Here is a 21,695-nt window from a genome sequence, read left to right on the forward strand (position 1 = left end):
GTGGAGCTAAGTAGAGTCTGGCTGTGACAGACAAGATTTTAACCATTTAATTCTAAGGGTGCCAACCATAAATTCCAATTCTGGAGTTTTGATACCACCTTTATTGTATCCCTTCACAAGCTGAGATCTTTCTATGTAATGGGTTTTATTCCTCCACAAAAATTCGAACACATTTCTATTTATGGTTTTCATGGTATTTATCGTTTTTTTATTTTTATATCATTTACGTGGCGCAAAAAAGGTTGGGGACTGCTGTACTAGCAGGTTGCTGAGTAGAAATCCTTGTAGTGTTTTGAAATATACCACTTTTTCCATCAGTTTCCTTGTCAGGAAACAACTTCCTGTTCAGCAGAAATGCCTCTGGTTTCAGTGGTGTGTGTGAGAGCGTTTCAGTTGTGTGTGTGAGAGCGTTTCAGTAGTGTGTGTGAGAGCGTTTTGGTAGTGTGTGTGAGAGCTAAAATTTCAGTAGTGTGTGTGAGAGCTAAAATTTCAGTAGTGTGTGTGAGAGCGTTTCAGTAGTGTGTGTGAGAGCGTTTCAGTAGTGTGTGTGAGAGCGTTTCAGTAGTGTGTGTGAGAGCGTTTCAGTTGTGTGTGTGAGAGCGTTTCAGTAGTGTGTGTGAGAGCGTTTCAGTTGTGTGTGTGAGAGCGTTTCAGTAGTGTGTGTGAGAGCGTTTCAGTAGTGTGTGTGAGAGCGTTTCAGTAGTGTGTGTGAGAGCGTTTCAGTAGTGTGTGTGAGAGCTAAAGTTTCAGTAGTGTGTGTGAGAGCGTTTCAGTAGTGTGTGTGAGAGCGTTTCAGTAGTGTGTGTGAGAGCATTTCAGTTGTGTGTGTGAGAGCGTTTCAGTAGTGTGTGTGAGAGCGTTTCAGTAGTGTGTGTGAGAGCGTTTCAGTAGTGTGTGTGAGAGCATTTCAGTTGTGTGTGTGAGAGCGTTTCAGTAGTGTGTGTGAGAGCGTTTCAGTAGTGTGTGTGAGAGCGTTTCAGTTGTGTGTGTGAGAGCTAAAATTTCAGTTGTGTGTGTGAGAGCGTTTCAGTAGTGTGTGTGAGAGCGTTTCAGTAGTGTGTGTGAGAGCGTTTCAGTAGTGTGTGTGAGAGCTAAAATTTCAGTTGTGTGTGTGAGAGCGTTTCAGTAGTGTGTGTGTGAGAGCTAAAATTTCAGTAGTGTGTGAGAGAGCGTTTCAGTAGTGTGTGTGAGAGCATTTCAGTAGTGTGTGTGAGAGCTAAAATTTCAGTAGTGTGTGTGAGAGCGTTTCAGTAGTGTGTGTGAGAGCTAAAATTTCAGTAGTGTGTGTGAGAGCGTTTCAGTTGTGTGTGTGTGAGAGCGTTTCAGTGGTGTGTGTGAGAGCTAAAATTTCAGTAGTGTGTGTGTGAGAGCGTTTCAGTTGTGCGTGTGAGAGCTAAAATTTCAGTAGTGCGTGTGAGAGCGTTTCAGTTGTGTGTGTGTGAGAGCGTTTCAGTGGTGTGTGTGAGAGCTAAAATTTCAGTAGTGCGTGTGAGAGCGTTTCAGTTGTGTGTGTGTGTGAGAGCGTTTCAGTGGTGTGTGTGAGAGCTAAAATTTCAGTAGTGTGTGTGTGAGAGCGTTTCAGTTGTGTGTGTGAGAGCTAAAATTTCAGTTGTGTGTGTGAGAGCTAAAATTTCAGTAGTGTGTGTGAGAGCGTTTCAGTTGTGTGTGTGAGAGCTAAAATTTCAGTAGTGTGTGTGAGAGCTAAAATTTCAGTAGTGTGTGTGAGAGCGTTTCAGTTGTGTGTGTGTGAGAGATAAAATTTCAGTAGTGTGTGTGTGAGAGCGTTTTAGTTGTGTGTGTGAGAGCTAAAATTTCAGTAGTGTGTGTGAGAGCTAAAATTTCAGTTGTGTGTGTGAGAGCTAAAATTTCAGTTGTGTGTGTGAGAGCTAAAATTTCAGTAGTGTGTGTGAGAGCGTTTCAGTGGTGTGTGTGAGAGCTAAAATTTCAGTAGTGTGTGTGAGAGCGTTTCATTAATAATGTCCCTTACGGCACCTCATATAAACCGTTCACTTGGGCTCAAGATTTAATGATTGGAATTTGATGATCAGAGATCACTGGGACTCTATAAAGCAATTTTGTGCTTATAACTTCTAGATAGAATAAGCATATAATGATTAATTGACACATTTAAGTGAAAACTTCACTGCAACATCATGATACTCTGCAAAAAACAGACTTACTTCTCAGGATGAGCAGCAGATATGGCCTTGAACAGCAGCTAGGAGAGTTAATGGGGCATAAAAATCCCCAAAAGTGCTTTAAGTCTTCTCTCTTCTTCACCTACGCCCGACTACAGGTGCAAGATGGGACACTCAGACCGGAGTGATAACTGAGGCTCGTTTAAAGGAACTGACCCCAACCATGCCTGTTATCTCAGTTCGAGCTGTACCCAGTGACCGTCAGGAAACCAGGAATATCTACGAGTGTCCCCTCTACAAGACCAAGATCAGAGGACCCACGTATGTTTGGACTTTCAGTCTAAAAACCAGGGAGCGACCTGCCAAATGGGTCCTGGCCGGAGTGGCTCTTCTACTCAGTGTGTGAAAAGTGTAAGAGTTCTCAGTGAAGATGCAGTGTGTCCTCAGTGCTCCTGATGTCCCTTTTGAACTTATTAGTAGCGCAAAGTGACTGGAATATAATAAGATTTCTTTTCTTTTTATTGAAAAATGATAAAATGTACAGAGAAAAATGCCAATACTTCACACACTAGATCACAGTTAGAACTGAAAGTCAAAGCATGTTTGGAACAAATCAAATCTATAAACTACAAGATATAAGCAGGAGAAGAAAAAAAAAAGAAAACAAAGACAGTGCTGCCTCGTTAGAGCGGCGTTCAAGTGTCTTATTTTGTTACACTTGTACCTCTTACAGTATGTTATGCATCAGTTTTAATAGCACATTAAATTACACAGGTGAAGCCAATCTGACAACATGACAGTACAACCTCAAACTGCCTTTTCCTTCCTTCCCTCTTCACAGTACACATGGGTGTAGTATTCGTCCATTTAATTAAAAAACAAATTAACAAAAAATGTGTGTATACCAGCTCTTTTTTTTAACAGGAGATCGCACATACTGTAGCTCAGATACTGCATGTGCTTACAAGTCAAAATCTTTCTAGTTTGGCCTCGGTGTGTATTTCTGTGTGTGTATTTCTGTGCATGTTTCTGCTAAGGTGTCATCTAATCACTGTCAGACCAGTCGAGCTCCATCATGTCCATGGCTGCTGTTGCCATGTTGATCTTGGTTCCGTGCCGCATGCTGCAGCTCTTAACAGAGTTCTGATTAGACGATGCCCGCATGCTCACCTGCACCCCAGAGTGACCGACGACACCCACTTCACCCCTGATCTTTTGGCTGATGGCCTCGCTGACGTCTCCTCTAACATCCTGGACTACAACTCCCATGTCACTCCTGCGACCCCTGACCCCCAGCTCACTTCTGACGCCGTGACCAATGACTTTCATCACTCCCAGGTCGCCCATGTTCATGTCCATGTCACCCAGTCTCTCCATCTCCCCCATCTCATCCATATCTAAAGACAGCATGTCCCCAAAGCCCCCCATGCTCCCATGGAGACCTTTGAACATCGTTGGGAGCCTCCCTCCTTCGAGACCACCCTCCATCCCTCTCTCTTCCAGCGTGTCGCCGAGTTTTTCTATCTCCCATCCTCCCTCTCTATCCCTCTCTCCTTCCGCCTCCCCAAATCCCCCCGAGTACCCTCGGACAATAGTAGTCACCCTGCTTCTTTGCATTCCTCCTCTCTCCCTGTCCCCTTCCTCCCATGTCCTCTCCTCCCTTTCCACTACGCCACCGGGGAAACTCCTGAGTGTCACCTGCACCCTTCCTCCCTCCAGACTCCCACTGTCATCTCTGTCTCTCTGTCCCCAGCTTTTCTCCTCTAGGGTACCCTCCTCTTCCTCGTCCTCCTCCCCTAACCTCCCCTGCAACCCTCGGAACATGGCGTGCAGCCTCGTGCTGTCGAGCGAGCCCATCCCTCTCTCCAGCACCACACTGCTCCCCCTCTCTGTGTCTCCGTTGCTTAGTGTGCGAAGGAGAGAGCTGACACCAGCACTGCTGACCCCAGCGCTATTGGAGTCCTGAGAGTGTGAGCGGAAGAACGAGCCCGAGGAGCTGATGGACATCGGTGTGAAGAACTGGTAGAGACAAGGGCAAGATTAAGAAAAAGGTATCAGTTAATTTTGTTTATGGCAGTTTGAGATAAATTATATACAGGCAAGTTTTGCGTACCGGTGAGATGTTTGAGCGCTCCATGAGTAGGGAGGTGGGGCTAGGAGTCATGTTGGACCTCTCCATTAGCCTCTCTTCCCACAGTCTGAGCCTCCTCTCTCTCTCCTCTAGCTCCTTCTCCTTGGAGTAAAGTTCCCTCTCTAGCTTCCGGAGGCGCTCTAATGTTGACTCAATTTCACACCTAAAGTATTTGTACACATGAAAACATTAGTGGTCAGTGATTAACTCCAGGTTTTAAAGGAGAAATGACTATATTCAGAATGAGAATATAATAATTAATATGTAGTCTGCTAAAAACAGCTACCAGTGCATCTAAAAAAACTGTATATAATGAAAAGGTTTTATTTTTAATTTATGTCATATATCATATATTCAATACACATAATGTGAATTATTTGAAATCTTTTTGTTTTAACATTGATGCTAATGACCAGGGGTCCCCAATTGCAGTCCACGAGGGCCGGTGTCCCTGCAGGTTTTAGATCTCACCCTGGGTCAACACACCTGAATCACATGATTAGTTCATTACCAGGCCTCTGTTGAACTTCAAGACACGTTGAGAAGGTAATTTATCCATTTACATCAGCTGTGGTGGATCAAGGACATATCTAAAACCTGCAGGGACACCGGCCCTCGTGGACTGGGATTGGGGACCCCTGCTAATGACTTACAGGTCATGAAAATCAGAAATCCAGTACCCCAGATTATTTGAAAGCTTTCATTTTAAGTAAATTGCTATGCCAACTCTCGATCTAGTTCAGTACACACAACTACAATCATGGAGATGACTGCTGACTTGGCAGTCATTTCTATGATGGTCACTGACACTTTCCACAAAGAGGGTAAGAAGGCGTTTGATGAAAAGCCTGGCCTTTCAGAGTGTTGTATCAAAGCTTATTAATGGGATTAACTGAAAGGGAACACTGTAGTAGGAAAAGGTGCACATGCAACACGAATGATCGCACCCTTTAAAAAATTGTCAAAAACTTAAGAAAGATTCAGAGTGGACTGATCCTGGTTTCTGTGCATCCAAAGCCACCACAGAGGTCTCCAGGAAAGGAGAGACAACACCAAAAGAGTCTTAACTGGGCTAAGAACAAAAAGAACTCAGTGAAAGTCCTCTTTTCAGATGAAACTCAATTTTGCATTTTAGTTGGACATCATGTTCCTAGAGTCTGTCAGAAGAGTGGAGAGGAGCCAAGAATCCAAGGTGTTTGAAGTAGTCTGTGACGATTTGGGGCGCCATGTCATCTGCTGGTGTCGGTGACATTGTTTGGTCCACCATGTTAATCCAAAGTCAACATGAGACAATCAGAAAGAGATTTTAGAGCACTTCATGCGTCCACCTGCTGACAAACTTTATGGAGAGAGCGGTTCGTTTCCAGAAGGACCTCTAGCAGCACCCAGCCATAGTGCCAAAACTACGACTGAATGGTATGCTGACCGTGTTATTACAGTGTTATTATTACTGTTATTGTTTGTAACCGGCCAACTTGTCTGGCCTGAACCTCATCAAGCACCTGGAATATTGAAAAAAGGAAGTCAAGAAACACCAGACCCAAAAATACAAACAGCAACCTGGGCCTCAATAACACCACAGCAGAGCCAACACTTAATTGAATCCGTGCTAAGACACTGATGCAAAATATTGAGGGCCTAAATAAGCATATTATTCAAAATCTGGTCATTTCTGTATCGTAAACGTCATTATAATTAATATTTTAATGATTTAAGATACTGGATTTGTGATTTTCATAAGCTGCAAGACATTTTTCACTTTATGTATATTGAATATGCAAAATGTGAAAGTTTACATTTTTTGAATTTTGCAGTGACCTCTGAGGCATACTCACTGGAAACTACAATTCATTTTCATTTCTTTCATGAATTTTATTTCACATTCACTTGATACTTTCATTTTTTTATAACATTAAAATATTTTATGTTCATGAGGAAGTAGTTTGCAGTTGTGAGTAGTTAACTTTTTACAGCAGAACACAACATTGTTTTATAGTCGTCTTTTGATGCAGTACTCTCCTTTGCCACAAGAGGTCACTATTGGATTGGCTGTCGATGAGCCTGCATTCACAAACACAATCATCTCTCAGGGCAACTAAATATAGACATGTGCAGAGTCATACCTCCTCCTGTATTCCTTCCATACTTCCCCTTTCATTCATCCCACCCCTTCACCTCTCCTCCCAGCTTGTCCAAGTTTTTCCACCCATACCTAAAACTTCACTCAGAATTGATTGCCTTCCTGTACTCATGTTAAATATGCACAGAATTTTGCACCTTCTCTCCTCCTGCTGTTCCATTGGCCACCTCTCTCTCCCTTTTTCCCTGCACCCCCCAACCTCCCCTCATCTGTCCACTCTTGTTTTTCTCTATCCTTGCTGTTTGTGTCTCGCTCAGTGTTTTAGATTTCACACTCACACAATACATTTCTGTTCCTCCCTGAACCTCTCCTCCTCCTCCTCCTCCTCCTCCTCTTCAACTCTTCAGTTTGATTTCTCCTCAACCACCCCACACCACCTCCAACCCCACCCCTTGTCTCTTTCTCCCCATGTCGGAGTGAGGGCAGAGTGGAGGAGTAGAGGAATCTCTTCCATGGCTACTTTCCAGTGAGCTTAATATAGACTGAAGTAGAGTACAGGGTCACACATTCAGCTTCTCCCTTGAGCTTCAGTGTCCACAGAGTTGTGTATGTATACATGTATGTGAGCAAGGGTACATGCTGATGCGTGTGTGGATTTGTGATCTACCGTGTGCACACGCATTCAAGAGGGTGGATTTGTCAGCCTCATAAGAGAACAACACTTTATAGCATGCACTTAAAAACGTCAGGAGATCCCTCTGACACAGTGCAGTTACACTCTTATTTTGGATGTCTACAAGACTGTGTTTTTTGTGTGTGTACCTCCACTGGTCCTTGTTGTGTAGGAAGGAGTTACACTGGTCCGGTAGCCTGCTATCGTTAGCCATGGTCTCCAGGGTTGCCAGCACCTGCTTAAACTGTGGACGCTCCTGTAAATACATTTGTACACACAGGATATGATCGTGTATCTTTGAAAGCATTCGGTGCGCTATATGAAACTTTTTTCCGCACATTAATCATTGTGTCCTGAGTCTGTTTAGCTTACCTTTGGGTCTGCTTGCCAACATTTTCTCATCAGCTCTGCAAAACTTGCTGGACAGCTGGTGGGAATGGTCAGCCTCTGGATAGCCAAACACAATAACACAGACACATATAAAAATAATTACTATACAAATGAAACCACCCCGTTTTTTTTTTTTCTTAACTCACCAGAGTGTTTTCATTTAGTCAACCATCCATTCATGCAAATAGCTATCTGGTGATCAGGTCAAAGTGACCGCAAAACACACACTTTTGGCCCAAACTCAAGATTTTTTACACTAATTAACATGAAACTTTACACAGTTGTATAATAGAGGAAAATAATGAAGTGATCACATTTTTTATCATAATGTTGTGCAAAAACACTTTTTGGATATAAACTGCACCTTGAATTTTTAAAAACTAGGCAAACAAAATTGAATAAGTTTCCTGCGCAGCCAACCCGTTTGACTACTTCAGCGTCAACAACTTCAGAATGAGAGTCTGCAGTCTTATATTTGGCTCTGTGAGCATGTACAAAAGGATGGAGCTTTGCAATTTGATGCCTTCCCCATAATGACAATGCATGGTAATAACAGCATGTTAGGATGCTTCCATTTGCTAAGTAGAAATGCACAGCATTTAACCAAAAGCTGATCTGATCTGAGGTGATATCAGAATTGGCATTACATTTCATTCTAAATCAAGTCAGAAAAATAGCTTTCAAACACCAGAGACTTTGCAGATCTTGTCTCGGTTCCAAATTCTTTTTACTCCAACACTCTGCGAAAACTTTACTGTATTATTCCTCTTTAAAGACCTCCACCTGCTCCTTTGACATAGTAAAGTAAACTCTGGGGACCATTAGCCCTCACCTTTAACCAGCATTGTTCACCCTTCCTTCAAATGTGCAATAGTCCTGCCTCTTCTGAAAACCAGAAAACGGCATTTTAGAAAAATCTAACTAGGTAACAGACTAAAGTGTAACCTTTTCCACTTTAGCTCTCTTTATACATTTGTCCAGCTCTTCATCATCCTCAACCTCTTATATACTTTTACTGCTCCAGTGTTCTGCAGTTTCCTGTTGAGTAGCATTATTCAGAAAACGCAGAAAATGTTTCCTTTAACTTTTATGTGGATGACACAGATTTGGAGTAACTTTAACAAACTTGGCTCTGGTGGCTATAGAATTAAATTTAGAATCCTGTCATTTGGCTACTATGTGTTAAAATGTGTCGCTCGTTTCTCCATATTATACGCTGAGAGATTAGAAATCGTTTAAATAAAGAATATACCAAGATCCAGGACTAAGTGCTCGGGGGAAGAGACTGTGCCAAAACCTTCACCCTTATACTGAAATTTTTAACACAGCTGAAATGAGTAATGAGTGAACAGAGATGTCTTAACTTTAGCAGAAATCTGTGTGTATTATGTTGAAAAAGCTAAAAAGCTGACCAAGGAAAAACATGTTCATGTCCTTTGAAATTAGGACTAATCTCAGAAGAAACTAGTTTATAGGTTCACAATATTAGGTTTATAATTCCAAGTTTCAGCAAATTACAATCCATCACGGTGTTTATGAGCTAAATGGTGGGGAGGGGGGTTCATGTATATCTTTCTTTTGTACTGTGTAAACTGCAGTTACAAAACCAATCCCTTTGAAAATCATAGGCCCAGACATCTCCATAGTACAATGTGGTAAATGGAAACGGTTTCCCTGGGGATTAATCCTAAAATATCACCAACTCAGAGTGGAGAGAGGGCGAACTGAAGGGTCAGGAAGAGAGGTGTAGCAATGGAAAGGGAAAATCAGATGGAGACTGGGAAAGAGGAAGAGAGAGAGAGTTATTTAGGGAGAGTATTTGGAGACGAGCCAGCAGCTCCGAAGGAATCATGTTCTCTGTGTTGTTTTGTTGTGTGCGTGCGTGCGTGCGTGCGTGCGTGCGTGTGTGTGTGTGTGTTTCTCTTACAGGGGCTTCGGTCACTTTAGTAACTGAAACACAGATGCAGCATAACCATCATCCCCTACCACTCATAAACCCAAAGAATCGACCCTCCCACCGCTGCAATCTTCTCTTCTTTCCCCCCCTCTCTCTCTTTTACTCTGTCTGCCTCTCTCACTCGTAAAGGCTTTAACCAGGGGGAGTCTGGCCAAGCTCCACTGCTGTGTATCCAGGCCTTACAAGAGCAGAGAACTGACATCAGGCCTAAAAATACTCTGCCTTAGCCTCACCAGCTCACAGTGGAAACCATGAGAGCATCACATTGTGCCTCCAGTTGCTTCAAACTCTGGTGGGTCTAAATGCTTTTAGTATGTTCAAAAAAGTGCACATGTATGTACGTGTAGGTTACCTCTTGCTTTTCCACCACCAGCCATGCAACCTGCAGCCCTTCGAAACCTTTGAATGGAACCTCCCGAGTCAGCATCTCCCATAGCACCTGGCCACAGAACAGACGGTGTTGGTTCGCTTAATGCAGTGAAACAGCGTACAGTTACTAGTGACAACTACATGGCCTCAGTACTGTTGATACGTGAGGTGAGAAACTATTGGAATGAGTATAAAAACTGTTAGCGTTCAGGCCAGTATGCTCTACTTAAGTTTTACAGTTTTTCTGCATTATTTTAATCTGACCTTTGCATTTGCCAGAAATTTTTATGTTATCACCGGATTACTTGCAACTTTATCATGTTACCATTTACCCAAACTTCTTAGCTACTCCATTTAGCCGTGACTCATTGTTTAAGAGGAGATCCCAATCTTTTATCCATACTACTAGCTACAGCTGCAAATGGTATAACTTAATAACCATGCTTTAAGTTAGTACTGTGCAAAAGTCTCGAAAGTCCATAAAGTCAGGCTTTCATGTAATTTTGGAGCAGTAGTTTTTCAGGCTGTCTAAAGAGCTTTTCTTTGGCTACTTTTCCCTTTTCATTAATTTTCAGTCCATTCCTTGTACCTGATCGTTCTCAGATACATTTTTTTTTGGTTGGTTGGTTAAGCCTCTTAATGCTGACCTATGAATCATTCGTAAAAAAGGTATCAAACTCAAGGGATGAACCAGTACACATAACAACAGGGCAAAGAACCAATTTTAAATAGTATCTTCAGCGTCTTTGTTACTAGCACCCTGTCACAAAAAAACACATAACTAAAGAAATTAGAAGAAATTGAGTCTATGAAAAATAGCAAAGAAAATACAGTTTGACAGACATGAAATGTTTGACTCCCAGAGAGCTATTAGCCAAAAACTTGCCACGTCTCGGTATAGTGTACATGTATCCTTTAAAAAAAACAAAAAAACATGTTGCAATACTGGACAAGTGGTGGACAAAGGAAGTAGTAGGCCTAAAAACTATCTACAGCAGATGAACAGTAACTAAAAGTCATGTCCTTAAAAAAAAAAAAAGTTAAATCCAGCAAAGCCCTAAAACAGGATTTGAGAGGTATATCTGGCCCCTTCAATTGATCCATCTGCTGTTCCTCCTCAGAAATGGACTCCGTGGAAGAGTGGCTGTCAAAAAGACATTGTAAAGGAAAGGAAGCAGTGAAAAAAGGCCAAGGTATGCCAAATTACACAAGAACTGGGATAAAAAACATGGGAATTGGGTCTTATGGACTGATTAATCCACATTTGATATTTTGGGTTCCAACTGTATGTAGAGATTCGGTCAGCATAGAGGTACAACAGTGAGCATAAACATGTTTAACACACAGTGAAGTCTCTGTCATGGTTTGGGCATTTTAGCCAGTGGGATCTTGTAAAAACTGATGGAATTATAACTGCAGAAAAGCACAGTCAGATTTTCACCCACCACACAATACCATCTGGAAAGTGTCTGCTTAGCAACGGTTTCATTTTTCAGTATGACAATGATCCCAAATATACTGCCAATGCAATAAAAGCATACCTGGTGGATAGAAAAACACAGTGAAACACTATCAGTCATGGTTTGTCCTCCCAAGAGCCCGGACCTCAACATTATTCAAGCTTTGTGGGATCATGTTGACAGGGAACAGAACAAAAGGCAGAAACAACCAAAGAAGAGCTTTGAATGTCCTTGAAGAAGCCTGGAGAACTATTCCTGAAGACTACTTAAAGAAATGACAAAAGAGCTGCCTAACAGAGTTCAGGCTGTGTTGAAGAATAAATGTGGCCATACCAAACATTGACTTTCAAGCTCATCATAACTCAGTTTCTGCCGGTACATACTCTATCAATAAATCACTGCACCCATTTCTCATTTTCCAAGAAAAAACAAAGAAAGAAAGAAATGAACTGGTTTGAGGCTTTTGCACAGTACTGCATTTCAGTTATTTATTCTCTTATTTATACTTATTTAACCACTTATCTAGTTTAATCATTTATGAGTCCCTCTCGGTGGTTTATTACTATCAATTAACTATTAACTTTACTGCTTAAACCTGCTCTGGTCTGCACATTTCTTTAATTAAATTGTAATTTCTGTTTCTTAGGATTAGTAGCACTCATCCGTCAATATGCCCCGTGACTACCGCAAAAGTACCCCCTGGGGTACTTCTACTCCTACTTGTAATTCACTAAATTACAGCACTAGCACTGACTGCTACTTCTTAGACTTATTCCTGATCTTAAAATACTGATATTCCTACAGTACTGCCAACTCACCACACCATAGGAGTAGGTGTCACAGGTCTCAGAGACAGGCAGGCTCTGAATGACCTCTGGAGCCATCCAGGGAAAAGTGCCCACTACTGTCATATGGGTGGTATGGGAAAGAAACTTAGACGCTCCAAAGTCACAAATCTGAAATATCAAAGGAAAAACGCTATTAAAAAGATGCGCAAAAATGCACAAGATGTATGTCTTTTTTGTTTTGTTTATAAATACATTATAGGTACAAACCTTAAGCACTTTATCTGCTGTCATTACCACTGAAAAACAGACCACATTATACAGTCCAGTTAATGGTGCACAACACTGAAAATACCTGACATTCAGGACTCGTGATTGGGCACATCTACCAAAAGCAAGTTAGAAAAACTAATCAGAATGGGGTTTAAATTATGTGTTACCATTTCGGGACTTGAGGTCTCTGTGAATCACTTTGACTGGAGCTTCTGCATGCAGGTAATGCATCCCTATGAGGAAACCAATCATTAATAACGTTGTATCAAAAACAAACAACCAACTACAGCACTTTGATTGGTTTTTGTGGAATTATCTAACAATACTCAATGTTTGGCTTTCAATTCCATTTGTTTTTGATCAGTTTCAGTTAATGCAGAAATCTATTATGAACTGACGTTAAAACGTTAAGTGAGACAAGAACTTCAGCAAAAAATCAGCTAAAATAAGGGCAAAATACTAAAATGGTTTATAAAATTAAATAAAAATTAATGTTTAAAGTTTTTTTCTCTAAAAATGTGTGACAGACTTTATTACATCATTGGGTGTGTTAGAGACTGTAGATTCTCTCTTATATAACCTGTTATATCCATATCCAGTTTTTAATCATCTTTATTTTTCCTTATTACCCTTGGCTATCTGGATGGCCCATGTCATGATCTGGTTCATGTCCATCTCTTCACTCTGCTCACTGGCGAGGTACTCATACAGAGACCCTGCGCTAGCATATTCTGCAAGTACAGCACAGACAGACACAAACAATTTTCATTATGACAAACAAGAAAAATCATGCGCACCAATGCATCGTGTAAAATGAGTCAACAAGTATACTGATTAACAGGAAAAATTATATAAAAAAGGACCGTTTTTATATTAGTCTGTCACTCTGAGTTTGACCTTTGACCTGAAAAACAATTATATAACACACATGTATACTTTTTTTTTTTCATAAAGCAATAAAAAATCCTATTTTATTATTGGATGAATTAGTTTCTCTTTTTGTCACCCTAATAAAGCCAAACATTCAATCTAATAGTTACATTGCCAGTACCACGTTGGATCTCAGAGCTGCCTTGCATAAAACATATAAAAATTCCTTAGAGATTCTGGGCCATATTGACATGATGGCTTCATGCAGCTGCTAAGGATTAGCCGCAGAGTTATTCTGTGTTAAATCTATGCCGTAGGTACTTTGTAACTACAAATCCCTCTGAAACCCAACAATGTAACCTATGCTGTAAACTGATGTGCGCCTCTGTAGAAGTGTAGCTACACATCACATCGAGAGCCCGCAACCTTCCGCCTCTTAAGTCAGAAGTCATTAACTATTTCCAGATCCAAACACTTCTTCACTTCCCAAACTCAAACAAACACCGTGGTATCACTGAGAGTTCAAAATGACCCAGATTATCTCATCTTCAATAAAATGAAACTTCAGATCAAACACAACACAAAAGCATGAATGTTGGTAACGGCAACATTTATTTATCTTCGTTATATTTGTAGACTGGACAAAGATTCACCACAGAAATATAAATCCAGTTCATCCTATAACCGTGTGCCTCATTCACAGTGTGTCGTGGAGTTTAACTCAGAAATGGCTGCCTGGACCTTCCTCGTTCAAATGTCTAATATAATAATATTAATATATAAATGTATTTAAAAATTAATTAATACCTAAATACCTACCACACACTATGCTTGGCTTATATATTTACTGAGGTCTTTATTTGTTAAATAATCAATTATTTCCTTATTTTTGTTAAAGTATCTTGAAAAGAGCCACAAGAGTTATTAGTAAGAAAGATTATAGCTCTGCACCAGTGTAAAACAGAGCCTCCATTAATCTCATCAGCAACAACCACTATTTTAAATAATAAAGTCTACAGTAGTGTATATTACAGCATCTTCAAAACCATCCACTGCTATTTAAACAAGTGAAACAAACTTGGTACTTGAAGTTTTACGTTACAATGTGTGAGAGCTACAGCCCACTGTTAAGCAGTGCACAAATCATACACGGTGAGAAGCTGCCTCAAATCATCGGAAACACCTTCAACCTTCACATCCTGCCCTGACTTTTAAATCCAAAATATGTGAGAATTTTTCCATTTTGCTACTTAATGTCAGATCAAAGACAGAAAGTAGAGCACAAGCCTTTGTAGCCTTGTGAAAATAGAAATGAATGCCTGAATGTTTTCATCTGCACACAGAGACCAAAATGTGCTGATACCTGCTTTACTTTTGATATATCAGTAAGCATTAGGCATCAAGAAACATTGCTGGTGGTGTTTCAGTGCTTTATCTATACCATATAAACCCAGCCGGGATTACAACCACATCCAAACATGCTGGTCTCAGTTACAAATGTCCTGCCAGGAATCACCGCAAGAACCAGTGTTCAAAGTATGTTCTGATATTTCACCATACACACATAAACACTTGCCGGCCATCAGAGCATGTGTTAACGCGCGTGTAACTTTCTCCGCCTCGGATCAAATACGCACCAATTAAACCAATATACACACACACGCATACACGTGCAGGTTTAGATGGCACCACAGTGTGCCCTGACTGTATTCTGTAGCTTTTACGACTTACCTCAGACCTTGACCTGATAATGACTTCATACTTATATTACACCTGAACCCCAAGGATAGTCACACACATTTCATTTTGTGCATCTCGTCTAAATTTAAGCATTAAACTACACTGACAAAAACATCTGAAAGTGTATATTTCAAAAACACACTCATACACACACTCCGAGTCTGACCTGTGACAATGCCATAGTTGGGAGATTCCAGCACGGCTCCATAAAACTGAATGATGTTCTTATGACTCAGTACACTGAGAATCTCAGCCTGGATGAGGGGTCAAGAAAAAGAGAAGCAGAGAAGTATGATCACCTTCATTAACTTAAGTTTTACAGTAGAGGACTCTTTTAATCTTTTAATAACTCTTTTAATAATCATTAATCACAGAATGTTAGGCTAACTTAAATGTTAAAACCAATTTTAAAGTTAATCCTGATTGCATCTCCGGGATTCCTGAGCTATTCCATTCCACAAGTTATCCAAACAAAAACTCTCCACCCTGCAGCAGTAAACAGGCCATAAATCTGAAATAACATCTCAATCATCATCTTTGCATGTGTGGAATATGTAACTTTTGCCAAGCAACATAATAAACTAACAGTGAAATGGATTTACACATAAACTCCAATCGAGCATTGAGCAAAATATTTTCTCTCTAAATATTTTTTTTTCCAAAGAGAAATTCATCATTCTGGGTTTACTCTCATCTATTGTTGTAAGGCTATCAGTTTGTGCAGGAAAACGATGCATGAAGGCTCCACATGAAGCTGCACTTCTCACATTATCCATCAACTTGTATTTACACATGAACTATGCAGACAGCTTTATGCATGCATGCCCACCCTCTGTGTATTTTTGTGTGTCAGAGAAGTCGCTCAACCGACAAAATTTCTTCCCTGTGTAATCTTATGAAGTTGGCCCACTTGTGACACCACCTTTTATTTCTCTATAATGCATGTGTGCACTTGCTTTTGTATTATATAAAATCTGACACTGTGAATGAATACACCCACAGGCCCCAACTTCAGCTTCCGGACACAGACCCATTAGCCTTTACCAGCACGGGATCATTAACATGGAAGGAAATCATGCAGCCCGCCTCATACTCGTGGAGACTCACACCCAGGCCTGAACTGAAGTGAATTAAGCCTCGAGGTACTACTCACCTCACCCTAACATACAATGGGAGGAACAGGGGAGTCCAGGCATAAATAAAACTGCTATATCTACAAAGAGTGGGAGGAGGAGGAGGGGGCATGAGAAGCGGTATGTTTAAGATAAACACATGTACAATGGCAGACAACAAGGGAGGGGGAGGTGGGGGAATGAGGGGGCTTTGGATCCAAATCTGGGTATTGAGTGGAAAGTAACCGTTTTTGAAGTTTTGAGCAGTAACGTCCCACGAAGGAGAGGAAATACCTAATGACTACTGTACATTATGTGTGATTGGTCTACGTCTGTGCGCGTCTCCACTTTACCTCTTTGTCGATCTTCAGAAGCTTCTTCACAGCCACTTCCTTGTCCTGGGATATCCAGAGAGCTCTGTAGACGCTCCCAAAGCTGCCTCCACCACAGTTCTCGTAGAAGAGCAAGTCCTCATGCTTTATCTGCACAAACGACGAGCCAGGGGACGACATGGCATACTGACTGACTCCCGCGCACTCAAACACACACACACACGCGCGCAGCAATAAAGTGTGACTGCCCAACTACCTAACCGCTATCCCGAAGGTATACAAGTCACGGATGAGCTGAGAGCAAGTGAAGGAGAACAACACAAAAGAGAAGGGAAGTAGTTTCCTCCACAGGGCCAGAGTGGATGTTGTCGGTCAGCAGAGCAGATTGTCAGGGAGAAGAAACCAGAAAGTGCTGGAAAGAGAGAGCGAGAGAGAGAGAAGTTTGCTCCCTGTGAGTGAGGAAAAGTCAACTGTCACTACCAGACAAGGTATTACATTGCCTGATAGTGGTGATCCAGTGTAACTACAACACAGAGCACACAAACACACACACACACACACACACACACACATACACAAGCTTGAAGATGAGGGAGAAGTGAGCTTTGACTGTGTGCAAGTTACGGTTTGCAGTCAGTGTGTGCCGTCTGTCTGCAGCAGACACACAGTTCAAATATGGTCATTGGCATCCCGGGCATTCCTTCTTCCTGGATAACTGTGGCTATATAAAGCGCTGAATGCACACACACATACAGCTCTGGCTTATAAGCGCGTCTGACATAGTGTAAATCATTTAGCAACAAGGTTGTTGCTGCCACATATGCACCTAAATCTATCCGCTCACACTCTCTGCAGTTAAAAACACACACTCACCAGAGAAGCCAGGCAAGGCCGGCGTGTTACTCAACCAGACAGGAATGACCCACTGACATCAACAAGCAGGATAGCTGTGCTGACATCACCGTGCAGGGACAGGTGAGATCAGCCATGGGAAGTTAGGGACACTTGTCACTTGTTGACTGTAATCGAGTACAAATGTGGACTTCGTGGTGATTCACTGAATAAATAAAACACGACAAACACTGCCAGCGGCTCTTAGAAGCCGTAGTGAATCATGACAACATGTAGTACAAATGCACTGTATAAAATAAACAACATCCCGAGAGACCGGCTGCTTAAAGAGATACAAATTTACAGCTAAAAATGAGTTTACAAATACAGATGGCGAATGGAAATTGTGATGCAAACATTATTCGCCGCCATGCAGTTTCAGTGTAGAAACTTAAAGACACAGTATTTCATTGGAGTTCATTTTTGGATGAAAGGTTGGTGAATATAAAAAGTCTGGGATCCATAAGAATCCCTGTTACTGCTCATTCAATACTGTGCTCAGCGCTGCTTGTTTTCTGTTTCTAATATTCAGAAATGACCCATTCAAGGGGAAACGTTTAAAGCTATAACCCACTGTACACAGGCCTCAACAGAATTTACAGCAACGACATTCAAAAAGACAAAGTCCTGCAACATCCCGGTGTCAGAGTACCCTCCTGTCTGGCAACTCAGTTTGCAGTTTTAGTGTAGAGAAAAGCTCAGTGGTACAAATCAAAATGCACTGGCCTGGCAATAACATTGTCCTCTATCCTACAAGTGTTGCAAGTGTTTTGACCTCTTCACCTTTTCCTCTCCTCTATCATTCCTAGGAAGTGGATGAAATCTCCACTCTTTACACTACAGTTTATCTCATTTGTAGTATTCCTAGGATCAGCTCTTTTCAAGTCCAGACAACACTGAGCAGTTCCCACTCTAGTGCCTCCCACTTCCTGTCTTTCACAGAGGTCACATGTAAGCAAATGCCAGTCTTTGTCACATTTTAGTTTTTCAGGCCTCATGTGTTGCCGTACCTGCCTTCAGACGTCAACTGAAGTCAAAAAGCTCGGCGGCGGGCTTCTCCAGTGGCGGCTGAAATATTTTTGATTTTTCCTGGATATTCTTTGCACAACAGATTTTCCAACGTCATCCCTTCAGCTCCACCACACGCACTGAAATATCACAGTCTCAAGAAGGTTACCAAACCATTAGAACTGTTAAATTAGCTATTTTTATTTACAAGGCAGACTACACAGAGTACAGTTAGAGGCTGCTTTGGGAAAAGGCAGCCTCGCTGCAGTTCTCAACACACACCAGCACAGCAAAAGCTCCTGAGATCAAAGCAAAATTAATGACACTTGTAAAGAACGCACTCAAAATCTACACGCACATATACAAAAATAAAATTACATGGATTGAACACAACTGGTAGAGATGACAAGATTTTCCCCTCAAAGTGTAAGTTAGACTCTGTAGCTGCAGTCAGTCCAAATCTAAGACATTGCAACTGACAGCAGAACATATCCGGGATGGTTTATACGCTTGGCTGCACCCTAATTCCAAATAAAACTCACAATAAATACTACAGTGACCCATTTGAACACTGCCGGTAATACCATTAAGGATTTAATCTGACTAATACTCTGTTAAGTAGGTTTAAAGTGTCTAACTAATTAATGGACACTGATATTTACCTAAAGGACATCAAATCCTACAGATTTTCAAAGGTCCTTATAGACTTATTTAGATTATAAAGTAAGTATGCTCTTTGAGATTTAATATTGACCAGGGTAAACAAAGAGTCTCGATCACTACAATTTGTGGGGTTTCCTGTTTTGCGTCTATGAGTGGGATCATCAGGATAGAACGATTTGCTCTACAGGCAGGTACAGTACTTTATTGTAAACTAGGGCTCATTTGGGGTAGCACGACATTACAGGACACTCTGATAGAAATCCACTGTATAGAACACAAGGTCTACGAATTTCAGTCATGCAGGATATTGATTCAAGTTCTATACATTACAGTTCTATCTAACAGGTCCCAAACAGTAATAATTAGTACGATATGAACCCTCAGCCTGTTGACTGAGACACAGCGACAAGAGAGCAGCTGAACAGCTTCTGTTTGTCCAGGGAGAAGAGGCTTTTCACGGCACAGTCCTTAATAGTCCATAATAACACTAAAGTCACTGAATGCTGCGATTTGCTACTGTTGTGTTGATTTATTTTATATCGTTTTTTTTATGCTAACATCACAGAGAAGGCGTCGTGGTGGAGGATCTGGAGCTCATGTCCGCCGAGGCTCCAGCCGGTAGGAGAGCTGCGTCAGCGCCCTCTGGTTGTCAATCACGCAGAGCTTCCTAACGTAAGCCCGGACCTCCGCTTGATTCTTGTTCGGCTGGCAAATGTCAGGATCTAACATTAGGCAGAGATAAAGCAGACAAAAAAAATTTGACGGGAAAGATTGTTTACAGTCTGTCTGCAAGGCCAACAGATTAGAGGATAAAAGTGTGCTCATGAATAATAAGCAGACTTACTGAATGGCTGGCTTCTACAGTGTCTCACTTGTCGAATTGTGTTTGCTATAATACGCTGATGGAACAAACAGAAAACGGCTTTAGATACTGTGCAAACATGAATGAAGAACAACAAGGCACTGAGAAAACTGCATGCATAAAACATGCTCTCTCTTCTTTCTGTGAAAAGGAACTCACCATTTTCTCAAAATTGACCATGTTGTCAATGAATGTCTTGTTGCCCTCATGTGTAAATGTCATATCTGTAAAGAAATAGGTTAAAATGAAGCACAACCCAAATCGTCCATCTTCAAGTACTTCCTAAAGCCCTGTAAAGCCCTGTACTGAGTCATACCTTTTAGAAGAAGTGGCACAAAGGGGATAATCGGTGGTTCCAGTTTGGTAACAGTAAGTCGGTAGGACCGGTGGTTCCTTGATGGGTCCTATTGCCAAACAAGTTTCTGGTGTTAGATACATTTATAGATCAAGTTTTTTTCTTTAAAACACATACTGTTATGCCACCAGCCACTTATTAGGTATGCCTTTTAACTGCCCATTGAAGCAAATATCTGATTGGTCAATCACATGGCAGCAACTTCATGCATTTAGGCATGATAACATGGTCAAGACCACTTGCTGAAATTGAAACCAAGAATCAGAATGAGGAAGAAGGGTCATATCAACATGGACCCAAATCTCTGAGGAATGTTTTCAGCATCTTGTTGAATCTGTGGCAAAAAGAATGAAAGCCTTTCTGAAGGCAAAAGGTTGTCCAACCTGGTATTAGTAAGGTGTACCTAATGAAATGGCTGGTGAGTGAACAGCCATGCAGTTGATTTTCCCTCCATTATTTTGTGCATCTGTCACCAAGACAACAGGTTTGAACCTAATTTTGTTTGTAATACTCATCACTGAAAACCAGATACATTTACAAAGAAAAAAAATATTTCCAGAAGAAGGATCTGTTTTACTCTGAGGAGACAGCAGACTTATACAACCAAAGCGGCAGTATTAGCATGGTTGAATACAACTAAAAGTTTATCCATAATGAATTTCAAAAGACTTGAAAATGAAACTCACCATCATGTTCTCAAACTCAGCATAGAACTTCTTAAACTTGGTGGGAAGTTTCTGTCAGGAAAAGCAGATGGCATCTCAGTGAATCGAGGATTTAAGCAACAGCAACATGCAGATCTGGTTCACAGCATAACTGTCCACGGATTATTAAAAAAAATAAAGTTTACCTCCCACGTCTGGCTCAGTCTGCTCACAGCAGGGTTGCTCATCCCCATGATGATGGCAAAGAATGAATTGAGGTTCTTAAATTCTCGACAGCTGCAGACAGACACACACAAGCAGAAACCAAAGTGAAAACCAACAACACCCAGCTCAGCTTCCTCTACTGTTAGCTAGAAATACTTCACTTAGTGATGTGCGTCCCATTAACAGTCACATCCTACTCACTGTGCCGCTATCTTGATGAACTTCTTGAGGAGCTGGACTCTCTTGCTGAGCTGTCCGCAGAGGCAGACTTCAGTGACGACCCACAGCTGGACCTGGTTGAACCTCCTCAGGAACAAGTCTAGATTAGCCGTAGTTCGTTTAAAACTTTGGCAGCCAAACGTGTGGTAGAGCAGCTCGTGCTGTGGAAGAAGACAGGGGAAACAAGAAGAAGAGCAGGTTGAGAGGTGAGAGATCCTGCCGGTTTAACAACAGTCTGTGAAAAAACAAAACTGCTGAAAATGAATTGACTCTGACTCTAAAACAAAAGTCTTTGCAACACTTAATGTGGACAAAGGTGAGCAGGATACCTCATGAACACAGCTGAAGAGCTCCCAGTCAAACATCGTCATTTGATAAGCCAAGTCCTTGGAGCTCATCAGCTCAAAAGTTGACATGGAGCCTGCAGTGGGCCCTTCCTGGTCTGGAAGAGGAGTCTTGAAGTGCACAAAAACAAAAACCAACACAGTTTCTTTGTTTTCCCTCAGCATATAAAACTA

The 21,695-nt window shown here is 41.4% G+C and overlaps 3 protein-coding genes across 3 annotated transcripts in view; 1 reads left to right on the forward strand and 2 right to left on the reverse strand.

The window, feature by feature from the left end:
* dnah9l (dynein, axonemal, heavy polypeptide 9 like) overlaps positions 1-2,578 on the forward strand; it is a 38,731-nt gene extending 36,153 nt beyond the window's left edge. The window contains exon 67 of the mRNA XM_085390437.1: positions 2,297-2,578. Within this exon, the coding sequence (XP_085246563.1) occupies positions 2,297-2,544 (248 nt within the window). The 3' untranslated portion in view covers positions 2,545-2,578. The remainder of the gene's footprint in view (positions 1-2,296) is intronic.
* Positions 2,579-2,639: 61 nt separating this feature from the next.
* LOC146648301 (uncharacterized) lies at positions 2,640-16,847 on the reverse strand. The gene is made up of 11 exons (XM_085390438.1): positions 16,332-16,847; positions 15,033-15,120; positions 12,886-12,987; positions 12,424-12,489; positions 12,254-12,282; positions 12,017-12,154; positions 9,722-9,808; positions 7,395-7,469; positions 7,172-7,278; positions 4,252-4,432; positions 2,640-4,157 (listed from the first exon to the last, which is right to left on the reverse strand). Exons 1-11 carry the CDS (start codon positions 16,488-16,490, stop codon positions 3,183-3,185), a joined length of 2,007 nt encoding a protein of 668 aa, XP_085246564.1. The 5' UTR covers positions 16,491-16,847; the 3' UTR covers positions 2,640-3,182.
* A 1,538-nt stretch (positions 16,848-18,385) lies between these two features.
* Positions 18,386-21,695, reverse strand: part of LOC146648302 (rap guanine nucleotide exchange factor 4-like) — a 28,925-nt gene continuing 25,615 nt past the window's right edge. The window contains exons 23-30 of the mRNA XM_085390439.1: positions 21,507-21,632; positions 21,160-21,338; positions 20,940-21,030; positions 20,776-20,826; positions 20,051-20,138; positions 19,894-19,958; positions 19,717-19,771; positions 18,386-19,594 (exon numbers count right to left, since the gene is read on the reverse strand). Coding sequence (XP_085246565.1) covers positions 19,467-19,594; positions 19,717-19,771; positions 19,894-19,958; positions 20,051-20,138; positions 20,776-20,826; positions 20,940-21,030; positions 21,160-21,338; positions 21,507-21,632 — 783 coding nt within the window. The 3' untranslated portion in view covers positions 18,386-19,466. The remainder of the gene's footprint in view (positions 19,595-19,716; positions 19,772-19,893; positions 19,959-20,050; positions 20,139-20,775; positions 20,827-20,939; positions 21,031-21,159; positions 21,339-21,506; positions 21,633-21,695) is intronic.

The sequence above is a fragment of the Rhamphochromis longiceps genome, linkage group LG18 (genome assembly GCF_057381845.1).
Source record: "Rhamphochromis longiceps isolate RC_006_pf linkage group LG18, R_longiceps_female_GT1.1, whole genome shotgun sequence".
Classification (NCBI taxonomy): Eukaryota; Metazoa; Chordata; class Actinopteri; order Cichliformes; family Cichlidae; genus Rhamphochromis; species Rhamphochromis longiceps.

Excerpts from the sequence above, each read along its gene's own strand:
- LOC146648301 (XM_085390438.1), bottom strand. The coding sequence starts at position 16,490 with ATGTCGTCCCCTGGCTCGTCGTTTGTGCAGATAAAGCATGAGGACTTG. Across the intron at positions 9,809-12,016 it reads ACACCTACTCCTATGGTGTG|GTGCTATGGGAGATGCTGAC; the intron begins GTGAGTTGGCAG and ends TTCTGTGGCCAG. Across the intron at positions 4,158-4,251 it reads AGCGCTCAAACATCTCACCG|TTCTTCACACCGATGTCCAT; the intron begins GTACGCAAAACT and ends TGTCTCTACCAG.